Genomic DNA, 24,277 nt, shown 5'->3' on the forward strand with positions numbered 1-24,277 from the left:
AAGATCTTGAAGCAACCAGGTGGCCAAAATAATATAGAAGTAGAGTTTCAACAAGTCTTTGATGAATTTTTTTTACATTTGGATAGGTCTCTGACAGAAACCTTTTTTATTGCTTCTTAGCATGATTGGAGGATTCTAAAATTCAAGATAAAACCACTTACATATTCCTTAGGTGAACATTATTGAAGATTTGGCTGCTGAACAAGGAAGTAAAATATCTTGGGTTAACAATTATAACGAATGTGTAGATGATATCTTGATAAATTAACCCTTACATTTTTGGTATTAGGTAATTCAAGGCTGTTCCTAGGCAAGAAACCCAACCGAGTGTTTTCATAACAGGAAAGAAATCTTTTATAAATGAGAACAAAGATCAAAGATAACTCACTTTTTTCTGTCCCATTTTGTTTCAAAGTTTGGCCCTTTTGAAGATTTTAAGGTGGTTTATTTTGCCTGTTTGATATCTGATCCATTACAAGCTTTATGTACTCATTGCAGTCCTGGATTTTGGAATCTCATTTCAGGTTCCTAGTTTATTTTTGTAATGCTTTATTTTAATAATAAAATTAAACTCTGAATAATAAGAATGGTCTCATTCTCTAATTATTTTCCAAAATGTATTTGAATTTTTATTCCTAGGAGTCAGATTAAGATCAAAATATAAAAAATTATCTAAAAATTTGAGGTGTGTAGATAAAAATCCACTGACATTTTAAATTATTTCTGCCCTTACACCTCTTCTACTGGTTACACTCTGAAAATCATATTGTTTAAAGAAAGCCAGTATTTCTTGATGATACTTAGGTGTGAAAATTTTCCACTAATATAATTCCACAAGTGTGAGCACCCATCAAGAAAATATACACATTTATAAATGTTGATATTGTTGAGCTCGCTACATTGGTCTTGAACAACTTTACCCGATTCACTGTCACATGGATATGTTGTGTTGTATTTCTGTGTTCCCCCAGCTAGGTTGAATAGTGGGCATGGTGGATTAGGATATTCATGTCTGTCTGGGATTCAAGACTTGTCTTTGCTGGAAAACTGAAGTTGCTCCCTAGATGGAATTATGGGCTGCTGACGGAAGAATTGGTGTATTTTCTGTCACCATGGTAATAACTGAGGTCAGTTATGCAAAGGAATTGTATTACCATGGTGAAACAGCTTACCTCCTGGCCCAACCCCAATCGGATATCCTAGGGGAGGCAAGTTGTGGGACAGAAATGCCAAGTGCTGAATTCTTGGTGGCCCCTGTTTTGGTGAGACAGCAGCAACACGTACGTATGTATGCAGACAGAGGTAGAGAGAAGGCCTCCTTTGTGGTTAGACCAGAGAGCTGGAGAATCCTTGGTTGAGACCTCAACCCCGAGGCTTTGATAATATACAGATATGCTGCTCTTTGAAGATAGAATCAGAGGATCAATTACTGAAGAGCAGCTTTTAAACATCTTATTCTGTAGGAATTCAAAATATTTGGAGAACTAGTTATTTTAATGAGGGTTAGTTTCGTATGCTGTCATGGTTATGACACCAGGGTAGAAAAATGGGAGACTGTGAATTCTAGTCCTGCCTAAGGTATAAAGCCATCTGGGTAACCTTGGGCCAATTACACTCTCTCAGCCCTAGGAAGGAGGCAGTAGCAAATTGCTTTCAAGAAACATGGCCAGGGAAACTGCAGGGACTTGTCCAGGCAGTCACGTGGAATCAACACTGACTCAAAAGCTAACAAAAAAAAAGTTATTTTTACAAACACGTCCCAACAACTTATTTAAAAGTCTTTTAGAAGCCATGTGAAGCAGGAGAATGGGAGAATATTCACTTTCCATGTGTTCAGGATAAGGAGTGACCAGATACTTTGGCGCTCGAAGTTACCACTAGCAGTCATGCCCTGCTGTATCGCTGTTTATTTCACAGTTTGATTTGTAATGAATGACTTGGTTATAGTTCTTATTATCCAGAATTAAAGAAAAAGACCAAGGTAGGTCAGTGATAGCGTTTCATAACGGTAAATATTTTCAAACATTTAGAACTAAATCTATTCATATACTTTTATAGAATCATGTCTTATGGTATTCCTTAAACAGAAAGTTTAAAGTTACATCTGACCTATTCATTACCTAGCAGCTGCTCCTCGCGACCTTTCCCACTTCAAACCTTTCCTTTAGCCTGTTGAGTTTTTTTTGTCCCAGTCCCATCTCTTTAGGGAACTGTCAGAATAACATGGGATCGTTATTTGCTAAGGTTTGGATGGTGAAACGTTGCACTGTTCATTGTCTTCAGTCAATCTTAATGTACAATAATTATGACTTTCTTATAGGCATTATTACGTAAGTCTTTTTAACAGGTTAGGAGGTCTTCTGTGTATTGACTAATATGTGTGACACATTCAGAAGCATCTGTGGGAGATGGTCAATGACAAAAGGAGTGTTGTGCAGACATGGCATGAAGTTTACCCCTGCTGTATATATATCATAACGTTGCATGCATGTATGAAAGGGTTAAAGCTTGCATGATGGTGCAGTGATTTTTTTTTATTTTTTTGGAGGTGTCAGAGAAGACATTTGCAGACACATCCTATGCTTTATCCTATTAGGTGTATGGCAATTTAAGAATTGCACCACCCAAAAATCTGTGGCAGTCACACGAGAGAAGTCCTCCTCCTCCTCCTCCTGTTACCTAATTAAAAGCTAAAACTAATTTATTTTCTTTAAGCTTTTGTTCAAAAGCTATTATGGTCACACAGTTGATATTTTATTTGAGAACAGCTATATAACCCGAGTACTTAACCATTTTTCTTATATTCTTCAATGGCTTTTTATCACAGCATCTATAATACCAACAGTAGTATAAGAGATTTAAGTTTTGGTAAACTTTCATTCATAAGGTTGACTCAGCCTTCCATCCTTCCGAGGTAGGTAAAATGAGGACCCAGATTGTTGGGGGCAATTAAGCTGACTTTGTAATAATGCCGCTTGCGGGTTTGTGTGTGTGAAAGCCCTAATAAGCAGGCATATACATAGAATGAAGGCTACTGCTAAGCTTGTAAGCCGCCCTGAGTCTTCTGAGAAGGGCGGGATATAAATGGAATTAAAATAAATAAAATAAAATAATGCAGGGGTGTCAAACTCACAACGTCACATGACGTGTCACAACATATTGTAACTTTTGCCATTGCCAGCCATGGGGTGGCCGTGGTTTCACTATGATGCATCCGGCCCGTGGGCTGGCAGTTTGACACCCCTGATCTAATGTATTTGTGCAAAGAGCATACATTTAGTGAGCTTTGGGGGTGGAGTTTCGGCCTCTGCTCCCCAATTTCTCATTGTTGCCTCTTCATGTGACTATAATTCCCAAATTTATATGTAGGGGAGCAGGTTATTTTTTATTTAGATGGTTGGCTTCTCTCATAATGTTAAACCATAAGTCACTTAGTGTTTTGGCTTAATATTACTGAGTGAAATCGGCAATTATAATTAATAGACTTTGATTTTTAGCTTGGCATGTTGTGCAGAACCAGCTAATTATGGTTTGTTCAGTTTAACCATGATGAAGCAAGCCATACTTAGTCCAACATGAGACTTACGTAGAAGTCATAAATGTAGAATTAACTGCTCTAGACTCTAGGGAATACATAGAGTTGACTGCTACGTATTGTGTAGATCTAAATCTCTGAATAATTCTGGAGGTAGATTGGAATCAGAAGGTACCAAAAACATCATAAGAAGAGTGAACAAATTTGGGATAAAACAATTCTATAACTTGGTTTATTTGTTTGGAAGTAAGTCCAGTAGATTTTGGCAGACTTATTTGCAAGGATAAGGATACACCAATTTATAGCCTATCTTGCAGTCTTTAGCATGCAACTCAATATGACATATAATAATGCTATATATATATATATATATATATATATATATATATATATATATATATATATATATATATATATATATATATATACACACACACACACACACACACACACACACACACACATACTGTATATATATATATATGTGTATGTATATATATATATATATATATATATATATATATATATATATATATATATATATATATAAAGGTAAAGGTTCCCCCGCACATCTGTGCTAGTCGTTTCCGACTCTAGGGGCCAGTGTTCATCTCCGTTTCAAAGCTGAAGAGCCAGCGCATGTCCAAGGATATCTCTGTCATGTGCCCGGCATGATTAGACGCCAAAGGCGCACGGAACGCTGTTACCTTTCTACCGTAGTGGTCCCTATTTTTCTACTTGCATTTTTACATGCTTTCGAACTGCTAGGTTGGCAGAAGCTGGGACGAGTAACAGGGACTCTGTTACACGGCACTCGGGATTAGACCCGCAAAACTGCCGACCTGATCAACAAGCTCAGCATCCTAACCCACTGAGCCACCGTGTCCCATACACACACACACACACACCTTTTAATTATAAATGTGCTGGAATCGTTGTGGATATATGTCCCTGATATATCTTCACCCAGGGCAAAGTAAGCAACTTAATTCTTTCACACTTTCTATTTTAGGGTGCAGTGAAACCAGAGAATTGCTTACCATTTCACTGTTGTGCTTAAGCTAGCACTGTGGACGTGTGGTAAGAGCTAACCCTATAAATGAAATCCCAGATCTCTGAATGCTTTGCATTTGTCCACATGCCTTAAGTTAGTATGGGACGCTTACCAGTAGATAAGCAGATAAAGCTGCAGTATTTTCAAATGGGATATAGACATCAAAGAAAAGATTGAAGTAGCTCTTCAATACTGCTATGATTTTCTGCATCCTACACCAACAATTGTGACAGCTGGGGCTGCTGGTGATACAGTTAAGCAATATCTGGGCATTTGCGGATTATTGTTGATTCTTATTGATACTTTATTATTTAAAACTGACAATTTATTACCAGAAGCAATCTATACATTATCTACATACCTGCATAGAAGCTCATAGTTCAGGTTTGGGGGCAACATCTGTTTATTAGTGCAGTGGTTGTGGCGTCAACAGTAATCAATAAACCAGGTAAGAAATGCTTAATGAATAATTGTGAATAACTCAGTTATGTGTCACAACAACTAATGGTTAAAACAGGATTAAAATAAAGTTTCACTCTTATTTCATTCTTTGATCAGAGTCAAAACTGCATCAAAATTAAAAAGCGTGCACAGAAATGGTACTTAGTTTATGGTAGACCTGACTGCTGCTTTTAAGTATGTGTATGTAAGGGTAGCTCATTAGTAGAAGTGCAGACTCATTGATTTCTTCCTCTGAATTTCAGAATTTTTATTTCACTAAATTTTGCCTTTAAAACTAAACTCTTGATATAATAATGTTTCTAATTTGTATACTTTGTGCTCTGCAAAGGCTACTTCTGTTGCAAGCAGAGGCTTTCGTGTGCTTCAGAGATTAAATGAATAGTTAGTGTAGTTGTGTTAAAAATACTTGATTTTTGGGTACCATGCCTTATATGATGTCTTAAAATGTTAAAACAATCCCTCCCCAAAACTCATGGTACAGTATATAATCTTAAATAAAAACATTTAGATGGCTGTGATGATTAAAACACTGGCTTGGTTTGCACATTTTATTAGAAAAATATGGCTGCTTATATCATAGAAAATAGCTCTAGGCATGGTACCATATAAGGTACCATGCCTTATATGATGTCTTAAAATGTTAAAACAATCCCTCCCCAAAACTCATGGTACAGTATATAATCTTAAATAAAAACATTTAGATGGCTGTGATGATTAAAACACTGGCTTGGTTTGCACATTTTATTAGAAAAATATGGCTGCTTATATCATAGAAAATAGCTCTAGGTGGCTAATAATCATTTAAGAAAAGTTACTGTATAAGTCATGTTTAGCTGATTCACATACGGTGCTGGTCATAGACTATGGGATTTGAGTCACAGATGGTAGATACATACAACATACTATGCCATAAACTAAATGAGCCTCAATGGCCTGATTTATCCATCATGATAAAATAAAAATCAAACAATTTTGGGGGCAGCAAAATATGTGAACCGGGCCACTATATTAAAGACTAAAGATAAAGTTTTAAGGTTGATATGTAATTAATAATTTACTGTTGATATCCTATTAAAGTCTTTTTACAAGATATATTAATGTCATTCAGTACAGCTCTGCTGGTGGAGCAGTGGGCTAATGCCTCCTTAAGTAACACCAGCTGCCTGCAATTAGTGCAGGTTCGCATCCCACCAGGCTCAAGGTTGACTCAGCCTTCCATCCTTCCGAGGTAGGTAAAATGAGGACCCAGATTGTTGGGGGCAATTAAGCTGACTTTGTAATAATGCCGCTTGGGGTGTGTGTGAAAGCCCTAATAAACAGGCATATACATAGAATGAAGGCTATTGCTAAGCACATTGGTTTGTGCTTAAATTGTAAGCCGTCCTGAGTCTTCGGAGAAGGGTGGGATATAAATGGGATTAAAATAAAAATAAAATAAAAAATATTGCTAAAATTTGGGGTTGAGCCCAAGAAGTCTCTTGTGCTTGCTATCCAGCTCTCACTGAATAGCTTTTAATGTGTGAAAAATCTATGAATGGCATTGCTTTGATTTGTTTTTGTATTAGATTTATATTCCTTTTTTAAAGGAACTCAGAGTACCAAATGACCATCCCATTCTAAAAAAAAGTAATAATTTTGAATATATATTTTTTTTCAATTTTGAATCTGGTTTCACTTAGATTGAAGGTCCTTGCCATGAATCATGGATTTACCAACTACAACATCCCCCAAAAAGACAAAACAGGAAAGAAGTCACCCCAATGTGCTTAAATCTAATGACCGATGAACTGCCGCTGCACAGTCAGCTTAGATGGTCACAGATAGAAGAATAGAATAATTCTTTATTGGCCAAGTGTGATTGGACACACAAGAAATTTCTTTCCGGTGCATAAGCTCACAGCATACATACAAGCGAAAAAGTGATAAATCGTAAGATACAATCAACAAAGTGATAGTCATAACATACCAATAGAAGTAGGTAATAGGAAAGATGAGAAGAATAATGGTAATAGAGCCCTACTACGTGGTTAGATATCCTTAGCATAAGACACTGCTGTTGGAATTGGTGTTGGTGTTTAAGCAGATAGGTTGGAGAGAAAAAACTCTCCTTGTGTGTAGTTGTTTTGGCATTCAGTGCCCTATAGCAGCGTCCTGTGGGAAGAAGTTGAAAAAGTTTAGGTCCAGGATGTGAGGAGTCTGTAGATATTTATTTTCTCAGCCCTCTTTCTAGCTCAGGGGTCAGCAACCTGAAACAGTGAAAGAGCCACTCGGAACCGGTTCCCTCACAAAAGGAAAAACTGGGAGCCGCAAAAAATATGTGTGCATGCGCTTACATGCACGCATGCGCAGAACAGGGTTTGACTGAAGAGTGGAGCCAAGGCGAGATATGCTCCTACCCTGCATATTTGAATTGATTGGTTGAACTTTTTAGTCCCACTTTTTTTTTGACTGCACATGGCAGAAGACCGGGAGCCGCAGGAGCCGCGGGTTGCAGACCTGTGTTCTAGCTCATGCAGTATACAAATTTCTACAGATTTGTACAAAGCGAATTTAAATCTGGAGGAATTGTTTCACCTTAAAGAAAACCAGCTTTCCTCTTGTGCCTTCAAATGATTAAATTTCACGAGGCTTTTGAGGGGTGGGGTGGGGGGAAGGCATATGGACATCCAGTACTATAACCACTTACCATTACATTAATCTTATGTGTCCCCATCGTTCCTATATGCTTACTTTTTGCTTTTCTCTCTCTGAAAATCTGTATTGGAGAACCGTGGAATGTAAAGAACAGCATTTCAGTGCTGCATTAGAACAACAAAAAAAAAAACCTCCAACAACCCCAACTCATAATGAAAGAATCTGTGATATACTGTATAAAGTTAGGACCTCTGTTTTGCAATTAAATATTCTACCTATCATCATTTGTTAAGCCTCACTTGCTTATATCTCATGAAGGAGGAAGAAAAATCTAAAAAAAAATCTCAGTCTGTTCCTTTTCATTTAGAGTCAGATGTCAAGCTGCTTCCCTCCCTGGTGTCTAAACACAATTTCGTTTTAATTAAAAAGGGGAAAAGCCAATTGCTTGGCTTGTGCCCTTGGTTGATAGAAAGGTAGAAGACAACTTGGGCTGTCTGTGAATAATTGAGCTTCCAGAAAATATCACGCAGTATTGACTTGTAGGGGGGGGGGAAGAATTTCTGCAGATATTTTTAATTATTGGCTCTAGTGAACATCACATTTGCTCCCCATAACCTTAGATGCATTTCTATTTTTTAAAAAACAAAAGCATTTTGGACAATCTCTTGGACAGCCCGCACCATTCTTTCATTTTTGAGAAAGGAAGCTTAAAATAGCCCAGTAGTGTTCATTACTTTTCTTACTAAAAGGACTAGACAAGCATGCTAGGTTCATATATTGTGGCATGCATTGTATATACTAGGAATGTAGATCTAACTTCTCTGATACTGAAAATGATTTTATTTATGTGGCACATTACGTAGTGTTAAGCATGATTAAGACATTCTCCCTGTTAACAACTTTCATCAGTATCCCAGCAACACTTTCAGGGGATGGTTGAGGAGCACTTCCTAATTGTTTTTTACCCAATTTGGATCAAAGGCACTGCCTGTAGCCAGGAAAAGCTAATTCTTCTCCCAACCTCTTTATTTTCAAAAACATGACCCTGCAGGAGGTAATAAATAAAGTGGAATTAATGATTAGTCTGAATTTGGTTTGGATAATAATGCTAACCCACAACCAAGGCTTGATCAATATTCCTAATCCAAGAATAAATGAAGGCCATCCATTGTGGATAATGACATTTTTTTCAAAAAATGAAGTCCAGACAGTTTTAAGACAGGGGCGTCAAACTGCCGGCCCGTGGGCCGGATGCATCATAGTAAAACCGTGCCCACCCCATTGCTGGCAATGGCAAAAAAGTCACGATACGTCGTTACACGTCGTGACGTTGTGAGTTTGACACCCCTGGTTTAAGATATTACAGGAGAAGCATAATATGGCTTTGCATTTTTTGAGAACACAATTGGTTTTGAAGTGTAGTCTAGTTAGCTGTCAGTATAAGATTTCATTGTGCATTTGTGTTAATGTTTCACAGCCACAGTTCTTTGAAACAGTATGTATTAAAATGTATTCATAATTGTGAATAAATAAGGTTCCAAAACCTGCTATTTCAAAGCAGATGCTAGTTTATTACATAGATCTAGTGTAGAATTATCAGATTGGAGATATTAATAGCAATTTTTTATCTATTAACCTTGTTTATCTCTAATAAATAAGTCCACTGTTAACACCTAGAATCTAACTGTCAGTGCTGCTAACATCGGATGTTCTTGCTTTGACAACAGATGGAAATGCAGCCATTTTCCTCTATTGCTTTTAGAGTTAGTTGATGCTGGGAAGGGGAAATGTGGATGAGAGTCCAGCTAGTCATAACAATAATAACTCAGTTGTGGGAACCCAAGGTCATTGGGCCCAGAGTTGATAATGCTTTGGCAACTGGGGAGAAAGCCCGCGCTTCAAGCTAATTTGGGTATGTGATTTATGACTGCTTATTGGAGGAGGGAATTGTGCTTTGTTACTTTGTGTCCAGGGGAGGGGAATTTAGTTTTTGGTTTCAACTATGTAGTGCCAATACTTTGTTTCTCAAATAAAAGATTCTTTAAGGTAAACAATGCTTCAAAGTTCTTTTGTCGGAACCATGACACACTGTTGTTGAATATTATGATTAGGATATAATTCACAGTATCTTTGCATTTTTAAAATACTATGATTTATTTTACTACTGTTATGGCTTTTACTAGTAAAGAAGTCTGTAGCTCATGAATAGAAGGGTAAGTGATAAGAGAATCACAGTCCAGCATTTGGTTTACGCAGTTGGTTAATAGTAACAGCAAATGCAGTCTGGCTCTCTATAAATACTTCTCATTTCTGTAACATTTATTGTATAAGCTATTGTCGTGTTCTGGCTAGTTATTCTAATGTACCAAAGATTATGTTAAGTGCTTATATGAGTCTTTGATTTTGGGAACAATGCAATATGCCTCACTGCTCTGGGATATTTTGCATATACAAATATATTAATTATACCAGGGCAGCAATCCCTATAATTTTTGACAGTTGGCTTGCCTGGCTAGGCATCATAGGAATTGTAGTTCAGAAACGCTAAACACTAAAGAACCTTTAATCCAAGAATTCGAGGTTCATCTGCATATTCCTTCTGTATCCTGGGAAGACAGTAGAAAGATCTGCTAATGGCAAAGGAATTTGGACTTTATCTTAGCAGCTCAAGCCAACCGCACACATGCCTGATGGCACACAAAACTTAACAAATGTGCTTGCATTTATACTTTTGGGGTTGTTGTTTTTTTGCTCCAGATAATATAGGAGAGATCATGGCCAGAGACGGGGTTCTGGTGCTCAGCTGCAATATACGTGCGAGGTCTGCCTTTTTTTTCCTGAAGGCAAAATTGATTTCATATGTATAAAATGTTTGTGGAAATTCTGAAAGCAGAGATTGGATAACTGGAGGCCAAAATGTTTTGCCTGTATATCATTATATCAAGATGAAGACTTCCTGAACAGTAGTAGTGTGGATACCATTACTCACCACAAACAGGAGAAAAATGTGAAGTTTACAACTTCACCCAAGCATGGGAATAAAGAAGCTGGCAACAGGTCACAGTTGGAAGCAAAATGATTACAAAGCAGACTATTGTCCTAGATCTTGGCAACCTCTAACCTCCGAGGAAGACTCTACAGACATGAGTAAGCTACAAAAAGCCCTCATAGTTAAATTTGTCACATGACCCAAGTGGAAGTGATCTATTACTGGTCATCAAGAAGAAGAAAACATAGTGTAGTGATTGTGAACAGGATGTTTGTGAAAGGCACAGTAGTTGCCATTTATTATTCATAGTGTTCATCCTGACATATATGCAATCTTCCAAGTCTGAGATATGGTAGGAGGACTGATAAGTCTTACCAAATCTACTGATCAGAGACTTATCCCATTAATCTTGTGGGCATAAACAATACTGCTAAGCATGACTTCCAGTAGATAATAAGAGTTACTGCATGGCTTTGGGAAAGGGGGTGATGGATTTGGGGACCTAACTGGTATTCCTGAGAATACTTCCCATTGAAGGCAAAAGAAAGGAAAAACATTAAATGAACGCCTGGTTGCAGTGTTAGTGCAATTAAGAGGGTTGAGGTTCAAAGAATGCTGCAAAGATCAGGAAGGAAAAAGCTGCTTTGCATTATGGTATTCATTTTACTAAGACGGGAAAGTATATTTCTGGATGATGGGTAGCTAACCTCATCATAAGGGCTTTAAACTAGAATGCAAATGCATTCTATTTAATTCAGTGCAAACGGAATTGTCAAGTAGTGGATTGGATACAACAACAAAACAATTTGCTAGTTAGAGACAAATGAGATGGTGGCAGAGAGAGAATGGGTTAGGTTTTCTGGATGTCTCTGCACTAATGCGCAAAACATGGTTGATAGGCAAGATGACCCAGGTGTTATTAGGCACTGAAAAATGGTGAGATGAATTTACCCGTGTCACATTGGGTTTGATGGCTACAGTTGGTTTCAGAGGAACAGTCAACATGAGAGAAGGTCGAGTAGCATTCTTCATCTTAAGGAACTTCCAAAGGGCTTGATGGTAATATGACTTGAAAAACTCAAGGTAAAAGAACAAGCTAATAGCAGGGATACCTTGCTAGGAATGTGCTGTAGATCTGAGGTCCCCAACCTTTGGGCACCAGGGACCAGTTCCATGGAGAAAGGTTTTTCCACAGACTGGAGAGTGTGTGATTTTGTGTGCTGCCTGCATCCCATGGATGGAGCTTTGTTTGTGCGGACTGGTTGCTGACATGCCACAGACCAGTACTGACCAACAGACCAGGGGTTGGGGACCCCGACTGTAGATTACCAAAGCAGTCCAAAGAAGTGGATGAAGATTCATTAAAGCAGATTTAACCGAAGCTTCAAAAAAAAAGTCATGAAGTTGTGATGTGAGATTTTAGCAATCTGTTGGAAAACTAATTCTGCCAAACACAAGATGTTGTATAGATTCTTAAGTAGTGTTGGTGATAATTTTCTCTTTTAAAAAGTTGAGTTAGCCACTGGTTGATCTACCTTGGATATGGTCCTAATTGGAAGGGAGGAATTGAATACATTAAAAAGTGGGAAATATATGGTGACCTCACCTGCTTTTGATTTTAGCAAAAAGCTTTGTTAAAAATTACAAGTTTTAGAAAGGTTGATTTTATAAATTAAAAGAAATAGGAAAGAAAATGTCATGAGAAGAAAATCTGAAATGCAAAAATAATGACCCTGGCCAGGTTTCTTTTAAAAGAAATTAAGGATGCCGCAGTCTCAAAACAACGCCAGTGAGGAAGAAAAGGAAGTAGGAAGTATAATATCTGAAGGAGCCAATCTGTGTAAATAGGCAGTTTGTGAAGTAGCTGAGAAAACAGGGTGCTTCTTTAGAAGGAAAGACTAAAACTCAAGCGATTGTGTAAAGCTTTGGCTCAGAAGTGCAGGAAGTACACAAAGGGAAAGGTGTAAAATTAGCTAAACTTGGCAAGAGAGATGAAATCCAACAAGAAAGCTTTTTAAAAATACGTTCATAGCAAAAAAGAAAAGAAAAAGGCAAAGAAAATGGCAGAGACGCTGTTTTCTCCAAGTGAATTCTTAATGGTGAGGGCAAAAAAACAGGGAAACTCATATTTTGCTTCAATCTTTACTGAATGTTGTTTTAAAAATAACTGTTAAATAAGTGTTACTGTTTAAATTATTTAAATGTTAAAAATAACGTTTTAAATATTTTTAAAAATGTTAATTTAGTAGCATGCATTGGGAAGGCACACAACAGGAAAGGGTGCAGGATGGTAGGGATGAAATAAATAAAATAAAAAAATGAAATACACTCTAGAATACTGTTGAAGAACTATTCTCTTTGATAGGAGGGAAGATACCAAATGACTGGGGAAGAAAAAAAAAGTATTTCCCCTCTTCAAGAAAAACAGGATCCCAGTAATTATTAAACAATGATCTGGACATTAGTCTCTGGAGGGATTTATTTATTTATTTATTTATTTTTGGGACTTATATGCCGCCCTATCTCCCAAGGGACTCAGGGCGGCTTAGAACAATACAAAAATTAAAAAACGAATTAAATAACAGCCCCAAAATAAATTAACTACAATTAAAATTAAAACATATTTAAAAACCCATCATCAATCCAGGTCAGCCTGATGGAAGAGAAAAGTTTTGAGGTCGTGGCGAAAGGACCGGAGGTCCGGGGCCATCCGAAGCTCAAGGGGAAGCTGGTTCCAAAGGGCTGGTGCTCCCACAGAGAAGGCCCTCCCCCTGGGGGTCACCAGCTGACATTGTCTGGCCGACGGCACCCTGAGGAGGCCTTCTCTGTGTGAGCGTACTGGGCGATGGGAAGTCGTCCCCGGCAGCAGACGGTCCTGCAAATATCCCGGGCCTAAGCCATGTAGGGCTTTAAAGGTAAGTACCAGCACCTTAAATCTCGCCCGGAAGACAACTGGTAGATTGAAAAAGCAGGCCATTGGTAATCTTGAAGATTGCTGTGATTGCCAGGAACTTTGTCAAAAACAGGTAATCCGAGACAAATCTCATCTTTCTTTGACAAGATGCCCTAATAGAACAGCTGAAATAATTTGGGATATTCAGTCTGGAGAAAAGAAACTGGAACCAAAAATAATGGACATAAATTGCAACTACCTAAAGTTCATTCCAACCTATCCTGTTGCTGCACTTGCCCTCTGGAATGATGGGTTATTCTCTACACACACACACACACACCTTTTATGACTTTTTCCAGCTGTATTGACAGACTGGCTGTGGGATGCCATTTGGGGGGGGTTGGTTTATTGTTATTGGTTTATTGATGGATTGTTTCTATGATTGATTGATGAAACTATGTGGTGACTAGGAGGTTGGTATGTGTGTATTGTAAAAGTTGTAGGCTACCCGAGATGTTAATGAGTCAGGTGACTTCAGATTTGACAAAATAAATATCTATGAAGACTGGATTCAGTTCTCCATTTCTAGAGGTGTTTTAAGAAGGATAAGGATAACTTAATTTCTGGATGTAAGTTTTTTTAAAAAATCTTTAGGGTCTTGCTTGTTACTGTGACATGTTTTTAATTATTTTAATACAGACTTAAACCAGTAAATGAATGGTTTTCCTGTACATTGCAGAGGGTTGAACTACTAGATGATCCTTTCAGCTCTACTATTCTGTTTTCTGTTATGTGTCTATATTCAGTGTATTTATCAGTTTCAGAGTAGTATAGCTGAGCGTCTATGTTTAATTCCCTCTTGGAACAACGGAGCATTCTGCTCTATCTGATCTGCTGCGTTCTGAGCTGTAGGTCAGATTGAGTCATTGAAAAATCATAAGGAGAAGATAGTGGCAAACTAAGTCTATATTCATGAAGTCATCAAAAGTTAAGCATGTCTTTTTTGTTGTTGTCTTCACTTAAATTCTACAGGGAGTGCAGAATTATTAGGCAAATGAGTATTTTGACCACATCATCCTCTTTATGCATGTTGTCTTACTCCAAGCTGTATAGGCTCGAAAGCCTACTACCAATTAAGCATATTAGGTGATGTGCATCTCTGTAATGAGAAGGGGTGTGGTCTAATGACATCAACACCCTGTATCAGGTGTGCATAATTATTAGGCAACTTCCTTTCCTTTGGCAAAATGGGTCAAAAGAAGGACTTGACAGGCTCAGAAAAGTCAAAAATAGTGAGATATCTTGCAGAGGGATGCAGCACTCTTAAAATTGCAAAGCTTCTGAAGCGTGATCATCGAACAATCAAGCGTTTCATTCAAAATAGTCAACAGGGTCGCAAGAAGCGTGTGGAGAAACCAAGGCGCAAAATAACTGCCCATGAACTGAGAAAAGTCAAGCGTGCAGCTGCCAAGATGCCACTTGCCACCAGTTTGGCCATATTTCAGAGCTGCAACATCACTGGAGTGCCCAAAAGCACAAGGTGTGCAATACTCAGAGACATGGCTAAGGTAAGAAAGGCTGAAAGACGACCACCACTGAACAAGACACACAAGCTGAAACGTCAAGACTGGGCCAAGAAATATCTCAAGACTGATTTTTCTAAGGTTTTATGGACTGATGAAATGAGAGTGAGTCTTGATGGGCCAGATGGATGGGCCCGTGGCTGGATTGGTAAAGGGCAGAGAGCTCCAGTCCGACTCAGACGCCAGCAAGGTGGAGGTGGAGTACTGGTTTGGGCTGGTATCATCAAAGATGAGCTTGTGGGGCCTTTTCGGGTTGAGGATGGAGTCAAGCTCAACTCCCAGTCCTACTGCCAGTTTCTGGAAGACACCTTCTTCAAGCAGTGGTACAGGAAGAAGTCTGCATCCTTCAAGAAAAACATGATTTTCATGCAGGACAATGCTCCATCACACGCGTCCAAGTACTCCACAGCGTGGCTGGCAAGAAAGGGTATAAAAGAAGGAAATCTAATGACATGGCCTCCTTGTTCACCTGATCTGAACCCCATTGAGAACCTGTGGTCCATCATCAAATGTGAGATTTACAAGGAGGGAAAACAGTACACCTCTCTGAACAGTGTCTGGGAGGCTGTGGTTGCTGCTGCACGCAATGTTGATGGTGAACAGATCAAAACACTGACAGAATCCATGGATGGCAGGCTTTTGAGTGTCCTTGCAAAGAAAGGTGGCTATATTGGTCACTGATTTGTTTTTGTTATGTTTTTGAATGTCAGAAATGTATATTTGTGAATGTTGAGATGTTATATTGGTTTCACTGGTAAAAATAAATAATTGAAACGGGTTTATATTTGTTTTTTGTTAAGTTGCCTAATAATTATGCACAGTAATAGTCACCTGCACACACAGATATCCCCCTAAAATAGCTATAACTAAAAACAAACTAAAAACTACTTCCAAAAATATTCAGCTTTGATATTAATGAGTTTTTTGGGTTCATTGAGAACATGGTTGTTGTTCAATAATAAAATTAATCCTCAAAAATACAACTTGCCTAATAATTCTGCACTCCCTGTATTTTCAGTGGAGGTTAGTCTCAAGGAAATTAGTACATTCCTAGAGACCTAGGTCAGTTAGATTGATCAGATTACAATATTTTAAAATATTTTTGATATTTTAAACTGGTCTGAACAGCCTTTTTTAAAAAATCGTTTTATTAAAATGTTAGTTGTTTTAGCATAAGAATTTATAACAACCAGCTAGTAAGCATCATTTTAGAAGAATCATCTCCTCTCTTCCTTTACACTGGATCCCGAAAGATATACTGCAATAACTTTAGATAATCTTACTTTAGGAAGAATATTTTAAAAGTTCCGTGGTTTTTCATAAAGTTTTTTATGCTTTTCCATAAAACCTACCGGTAATTGAAGAGGTTGCGTAATTAGGACAGTTTGTACAAAGGAAGAATAGCTGCTGAAAAACAATGGCTTACCAGGGTGTAACTGATGATTGGATTTGATAAGCGTGCATTCCTCATTCCACAGTCAATATTTTCTCAGTGGCAGGGCTGTTCTTATGTCCCAACACCTAGCCTTTCCACCTAGTTGGAGAATAGCATTTGCATCAGTCCTCTTGAAATCAATGTATGGCTGAAATATATATCTGGAGGACTGAGAAAGCTAGTCCAAATGATTTTTGTGAAAATGTGTTTATGCACTCCTTTTTCTGTCATCAGATTTTATAGAAGAAAAAAAGAAAAGGAAGGCACCTTTGCGTCAAGCTTGATACCTAGGGATTTCATGGGCTTATCCATGTCATTTTGCTGGCAACAATAACAGGTGTGGTTTGCTGTTTTCTTTCGGGAGAGTTCGGAGGCTGTTTCTTAGTATTTTCCCATCAAAATGGCCTTCCAGAAATTCCTAAATAGAATTTTTGCGCATGAATAGGACCGAGGCCATGTGGTACAATATAATATATAATGCATTGAGAAGAGGCTACATCTCACTGCCATGCAGAAGATTCCTGAAAAAAAAAGTCCCATTAAAAAGTCAGGGAGAAGGTCATTTGAAAAGTCTTTGGATAGCTGCTGCAACTGGGACTAGTGAGAGATAGGGCTGGGCTAGATGGATTTTCATCAACCTCGTGCCCCTTGAGATGTGTTGAGACAAGTTTTTGGATTTTTTTTAGAGGCCCCATACAAGCCAGGGAATGTTGAATGTTGGTTCCAATACATTTGGAGGCTATCATATTGGGAAAAGCTGAGGTAGGTGGACAAATAGTCTGACCACTTGGCAACTGCTTTTTATAATCAGAGATTGTTGAGATGACTCAGCCTTCTTCAGCGTGGTGCTCATCATTGTATCATTACAAACAACAAAAATAATGATTCCTTCCAACCCGCTAAAGAGAAATAAGAAAATACTAACAATGTAAAGCTTCCCATATGTGTTTGAATAATAAAGCGAGATATTTTTGCATGGTCCATTTTTTCTGCCTACAGTATCACTGTTCAATGTCACACAGTGACATAACCAGCCAAAAATTTGATTCCACTCCCTTTTTAAAAAAATTTTTGGCAGATGTGGGGACGCTTCAGGGGAAGGTGCTTATAGACACTACAGGCTTATAGACACTACATGACTTCCTCATTCTGGTACCTTTCGAACACTTTGGCTGTTGGAAGTTCTGAAACTTGTAGCTTTGGGGAAACTACAATTTGATTTCTGAAATCAATTGAATGGAATTTTTGTGCATGAATTCGACTGGGACCATATTTATTTGTTTGTTTGCTTGTTTATTTATGCTTTTACTATTTTTACAAATAACTCAAGCCAGCGAACATATCCAACATATTTTACTTTTCCTATTTTCCCCACAATAATAACCCTGTGAGGTGAGTTGGACTGAGAGAAAGTGACTGGCCCCAAGGTCAAGCAGCTGGCTTTCATGGCTAAGGCAGGACTTGAATATAATGTACAATGTATTTGCGAAATATATCAGAACTGGGCAAAGTTGCACAGTACCGCTGCTGCTACCGTACTAAGAAGGACATTGTAAGAAAACATAGCAGCTTAGAATGTTAGGACTAGAAAATAAGGTCTTTTTAGGGCATTTTCTGCAGTATCCGGTTTACATTGTGCTTCAGGGTTAGGTAGTATTATACATAGGGAATTATATCTTTGATTTTGTATGGGTAGATGTAGGACTTTCCCACAACTAGTCTTTTAGGAAGGAAGAGAGTAGTTACAAGCTTGCTGCTGGATGACATGTGGGTGCAGTAATATGATATACCTCATGGGCTGAGAAAAGGACTCCAATTATTTTCTGTGAATTGGGGCGTACACATTCTCTTGTTATTACTAGGTCTAATAGAAGCAGAGCCAAAGCCCTATGTATCATCGGCATCTTCAGATACGTACTTGTGATAACAGTATAATCTGAGGTCTTTTTGAATTAATGATATTGAATTGCCTTGAATACCCTTATGGCTAAAATACAATAATGTTAATACTATAAGTAAACAGGCTATGATAGGAGTTATTATTTTTGAAACTTGGGCTTTCGACTATTTGTGTTTTGCAGTGCAGTAATACTATCATTGCCAATGTTTGAGCTAGTGTTTACTCATAATCAAACAGTTCTTCAAAGGACTCTGGAATGGAATCATATTTCTTTTTAGTCAGCAAAGCTAAATATTCTATCCAGAGTTCCTTACCTAATGTGGCTGTCCCTTCATGAACCCTTTAAACTCACTCTCTTATGCATTACACAGACTTCCTCAAGTTTCTTATTTCAACTTTAGAGGAAACCTGGCAAACTTTCCTGATTGTTTTTTTCTTCTTCTTCTAGAACTAAATCATGGCTTTTCGGAAGGCAGTGAAAGGAACTATCCTCGTAGGAGGAGGAGCCATTGCAACTGTCTTTGCCCTCTCACAAGTGTCTCAATATAGAAAAAAGGTAAGTAAATTGGTTTAATACTTGTAAATTTCATGCAAATATTTCTATTATTTCTATTGCATTAATACTATAATAATGGGTTGGTGCTGTATTAGGTTATGCAAATTGGAAGAGGCTTCAACCAAGAATACTGGCTGTATATTATTTTATGGTTGCACCAGTGAAAAGTTCATCCATTTCTAAATAAATTTCGAAGACGGTTTTTGTACCATTTCACACCATCCTCTTTGTAGTAATTAGATTATAAAGGATACAAGCAGCATATCAAATGTAATTTAAACCTTTTAATGTTGTTGAAATCCTCAATCAGTAATAATTATGGAGGCTAATTTTGTATTTGTACAAAAAGATGAAATCCAATTGTTTAATTGGCAAAATATAATTAATATGAAGCTCTATTTGAATATTTAATAATTTGCCCCTTGACTTCCTAGTAGTTCGAAAACATCCAAATGCAAGTAGATATATAGGTACCACTTCAGTGGGAAGGTAACAACGTTCTGTACGCTTCAGTGTATAGTCATGCCAGCTAGATAAGAGGTCCCCAGTCCCCAGTCCGTGGACCAGTACTGGGCTGCGGCATCCCAGCAACTGGTCCGCACAAACAAGGAAAGCCCCATTCGAGGGATGCAGGCAGCACACAAAACCACGCATTCTCTGGTCCATGGAAAAACCTCTCTCCACATAACTGGCCCCTGGTGCCCAAAAGGTTGGGGACCTCTGAGCTAGATGACCACGGAAATGTCCTTGGACAATGCTGGCTCCCTCAGCTAGGAAACGGAGATGAGTAGGACACAACTGGACAGGGGAATCCTTTATCTCTTCTTAGTGTGGCTTTGCGGTCTCATCCAACAGTTCAAAGATATAAAGAGTGAGCCATGACTGTAATTAATAATTGTTGTGTTGAGGTGACATCTTCCACGTTGGATGAAAAGAAAGGAAATTAAAAGCCTTCTTATTCCCTTTAGGTTCTCCAAGAGTTTCAGATTAGAAAGTGAAAATTAAGGAATAGATAAATTTATAATCTGTACAGTCATTAAAAAAATAAATCTTGGTAGTTGCAGCCGTATTTCACATTTTAACTGAATGTAGGTGAGAATATCATTGCCCAGTTTAAGAGAGCCAGTTTAGTGTAGGGCAGGGGTAGGCAACCTCGGCTCTTTTATGACTCATGGACTTCAACTCCCAAAATTCGACTGAGGAATTCTGGGAGTTGAAGTCCATGAGTCATAAAAGAGCTGAGGTTGCCTACCCCTGGTGTAGGGGTTAAGACCAGGCTAGAAACCCGGAGATTATAAGAACAGCTGTGTGACCCTGCGTCACTCTCCCTCTCTTGGCCCTTAGAAGAAGACAATAGCAAACCATTTTTGAAATCTTGCTAAAAAGAACCCAGCAGGGACTTATCTAGGCAGTTGCCAGGAGTCAACCGTGACTTGAAGATGTACCTGCCCGTGCACGCACACCTACAGAAGTTTAAGCATAGGGAATGCTGTGAAGATACTGATTCTTTCATAAAGTTGAATATAAGAGGCGTTTGATACAGCCCATGATATTTGTTGTAAGAGTCTTCATCTAGAGTTGAAAAATACGACTAAAGGCTGGAAAAGGAACATAGTAGTATGCAGCAGTAACCCCCCCCCCACACACACACCTGTCTCACCATTGAGTTTCCTAATAATTAAAAGTGGAAATTTATATTCTGTGCAACCGTGGGAGTATATAGAGAAAGTAAAAATGGCAAGAGAACAAGAGAAATTCTGTGTTTTTCCTTTATTTCCGACTTTTCCACCACTTGTAGCTGTTGTCTGCCCATTTCCAACAGATGATACCAAGCGGAAGGATTGTTGCACAAGAAGATGGCCTGTTTGTCCTGTTGACATATCTAATTGTGGGGCAGAACTACCTTTATTATGCCTGTCAGTCATGTAGAGGATGTGGTAAATGACCTCCAGATTAGCAAGAGGGAAAAGGAGGCTCAAGGAGGCTTTAATTGGCTCTGTTGTTTTTTTTTCTAAGCAAGACTTTTCAACACTCACCTGTGCTGAGAGAAGACCTAAGCCAATTAACATACGGGCCAATTTTATATTCTGTCTTCTAGAAACATCTCATTTACAGTACAACTAGTAAGCATTCAGCAGCAAGCTGTTCTGTCTGCATTTTTAGGAAGTCATTGATTATTCTTTGCCAAAGCAGCACTGAAGACAGGAAACTGAAGTTGTAAAAACTTTTGTTACATTTTTAAGTGAAAAACTTTGGATAGGAGCCTTATGCCAATGCTTAGTCTGATCATGCAAAGGCTTAAAAAACAGGGAGAGGATTTAGGCATGTAACAAACTTGTTCAAGTCATCTTTGTTCACATTTGCTTAATCCTTGACTTTCTCATAATGAAAAGAGTAATCTGAAAGAGACTTTCATTTGAACAGTGGTAGGAGAGTATATCTTATGAGGTTTTCAATTCCATTTTCAAGTGAACATGAGTTTTTGGTGTTTCTAAAATATTTTCACTCTTAGATTATTTTTAGTATTGAACTTCATAGTTGCTTTCACATGCTGCAATTCAGTGTAGAGATTGGTCTTAAAAAGTAATATAAACATTCTGTGTGTGTTTCACTGCTGTGTCTATAACAGCAACAACACTGACAATAATAGAAGATTTTGGATGTGGACTTGACCCACTTAGCAGAAATATGCTTGTGCTTTCTTAGGCTTACTGCTGAATAAACATGTATGTGATTGCCTAGTTATGAATTTATTTTACTTTTTTATTTTACTTTTTCCAGAGTTCGTTTCAAAGTAAAATAAGAATTTGCAATGAATCTTACAAATTAATAATACATAGAAATACTTAGGATACATATAAGTCAGTTTTACTTTTGCATACATCTTCTCAAAATAAATGTGTTCTGTAATCACACACGAGATGAAACACTGAATTTTGCAAACCGTAAACTTGTGCAGGATATATTTTTGTAGCTATAAAATAGCAGCTTGTTTTAATTGAGACAGAGAAAGCACATTTTTCAGAATGTGAATTCAGCATCTAAAGCAATACAATTATATGAAGACCCAGAAAACTAGAAATGTATTTTCACATTTCTGATATTAGATGCACACTCACACAGAAGCTAGTGCCAATTGTTGCTGTTTTGCACTCCCATGAATTCTTTTGTAGGCTGTTAGTGTTTTATATTTAATAATTTCAATTGTCTTTTGTAAAAAAAACACAGCAAGCAAGGTCTTAGTCTACTGATTTATATTTAAAGACACTTTCATTAAATCTTTTGTGGCGGTTTTAGGAAAAATAATGGGCATGCTGGGATACTGAATAATGATGATGATAATACTTGTAATAATATTTTGGGATTATTTTATTTCAATGCTATTCAAACATGAATCTTTTGTGCTGTTCTTAATGACTATAGACAAGGATTTTGAACTAGTAGTGCTGCTCTTTATAAATCAATATTAAATCCTTCCTTCCTTCCTTCCTTCCTTCCTTCCTTCCTTCCTTCCTTCCTTCCTTCCACTTTATTTTTGCAGGGTCATCTTGCATCTGTGGAAGCTTCAGAATGTAAGCTAAAACCAATGCTAAGCTCCCTTCCAACTAGGGAGAATCATTTCCAGGCTTTGAGAGAAACCCCAGAATTTGATGTTCTTATCATAGGTGGAGGTGCCACAGGAAGTGGCTGTGCCTTAGATGCTGTTACAAGAGGTAAGTGAGTCATGGAAATATAGAAGTTGGTTGTTTTGTATCTAGGCATTCATATGTTCCAGAGTTAAAGGTAAAGGTAAAGGTTCCCCCGCACATGCGTGCTAGTTGTTTCCGACTCTAGGGGCCGGTGCTCCTCTCTGTTTCAAAGCTGAAGAGCCAGCGCTTGTCTGAGGACGTTTCTGTGATCATGTGGCCGGCGCACGGAACACTGTTACCTTCCCACCGTAGTGGTCCCTATTTTTCTACTTGCATTTTGACGTGCTTTCGAACTGCTAGGTTGGCAGAAGCTGGGACGAGTAACAGGCGCTCACTCTGTTACGCGGCACTCGGAATTCAACCCGCCAAACTGCCAACCTTCTGATCGACAAGCTCAGCATCCTAACCCACTGAGCCACCGCGTCCCCCTTATGTTCCAGAGTTAGAAATATATTTTTACGTTAAAAGTAGATTCGTTCTATCTAAATTCATTGCTTTTCCTTTTCCTTTTCCTTCCTATTTTTATTTTTATTGTATTTTTTCACAACCTTGCTGTAGTTGGTTTGTATTATTTACTGTAGCCTTTTGATTGATTCTTTTAAATTATCTTTACAGGTTTGAGGATTTTTTTAATTCATAGTGCAGTGTTTAAAAAAGATGAGCAGAGTTCGGATTTAATTGCTACAGTTCCTTTATTATGTAATGCCTCATATTCTATCTCTCACTCATACTTTTGTCATTCAATCCAATATAATGCCTGTGACAGGCCTACGGCATTTTGAAATGCTGTCTTGGATCATGATAGAGATAAGTTGCTAACATCACAGTTCTCCTTTCTGAAAACTTAAAGAGGCTCATGCCTTTTGATATTCCAGAAGCATAGTTTTTAAGCATGGAGAATTCAACAAAGTGCCTTTTGTTTAAAAGATGAAATGAATATAATTAGAGCATTTGAGATTATCTCTTTTGACTTGCTGGGCTTTCTTCTATTCCGTTTGTGTTTAATGCCATTGTCCAATATATCCATCTCGGCTGTGTGGGCAGCCTGCGCTTCATGTTATGACCTATTTTGAGGGTGTTCCTTGCTAAGCCAGTTTGCCTTAAATCCTAAAGAACTTCTGCCTTCCTAATTGTGAATTGTCTTTTTAAAACTGCCACAATTCCTAACTACCAAAACTTGCAGTACAGGTAGTCCTCAACTTAATGACCACCAATGAGCCCAAAATTTATGCTGCTAAGTAAGAAATTTAAGTGAGTTTGATGTATTTTACGACCTTACTTGCCACAGGGGTTAAGGGAATCACTGTAGTTTTTAAATTAGTAACACGGTTGTTAAGTGAATCTGGCTTCCCCATTTCACTTTCCTTGTCAGAAGGTTGCACATGACCTCCAGGGCGCTGCAACCGTCATAAATGTGAATCAGTTGTCAAGCATCCATATGTAAATCGTGACCATGGGGATGCTGCAATGGTCATAAGTGTGAAAAATGATCATAAGTCACCTTTTCAGTCTTGTAACTTTGAACGGTCACTAAATGAAGTGTTGTA

At 38.0% G+C, this 24,277-nt stretch overlaps 1 protein-coding gene across 2 annotated transcripts in view; it reads left to right on the top strand.

The window, feature by feature from the left end:
• Positions 1 to 24,277, top strand: part of GPD2 (glycerol-3-phosphate dehydrogenase 2) — a 95,132-nt gene that overhangs the window by 3,393 nt on the left and 67,462 nt on the right. The window contains exons 3-5 of one of the 2 annotated variants that reach the window (XM_083350451.1): positions 16,820 to 16,922; positions 18,934 to 19,041; positions 22,583 to 22,754. In XM_083350451.1, coding sequence (XP_083206577.1) covers positions 18,943 to 19,041; positions 22,583 to 22,754 — 271 coding nt within the window. In that variant the 5' untranslated portion in view covers positions 16,820 to 16,922; positions 18,934 to 18,942. Of the gene's footprint in view, positions 1 to 4,677; positions 5,038 to 16,819; positions 16,923 to 18,933; positions 19,042 to 22,582; positions 22,755 to 24,277 lie in introns of those variants that run through there. The other variant, XM_083350452.1, reaches the window with a different exon arrangement.

The sequence above is a fragment of the Vipera ursinii genome (assembly GCF_947247035.1).
Source record: "Vipera ursinii genome assembly, chromosome: 1".
Lineage (NCBI taxonomy): Eukaryota > Metazoa > Chordata > Lepidosauria > Squamata > Viperidae > Vipera > Vipera ursinii.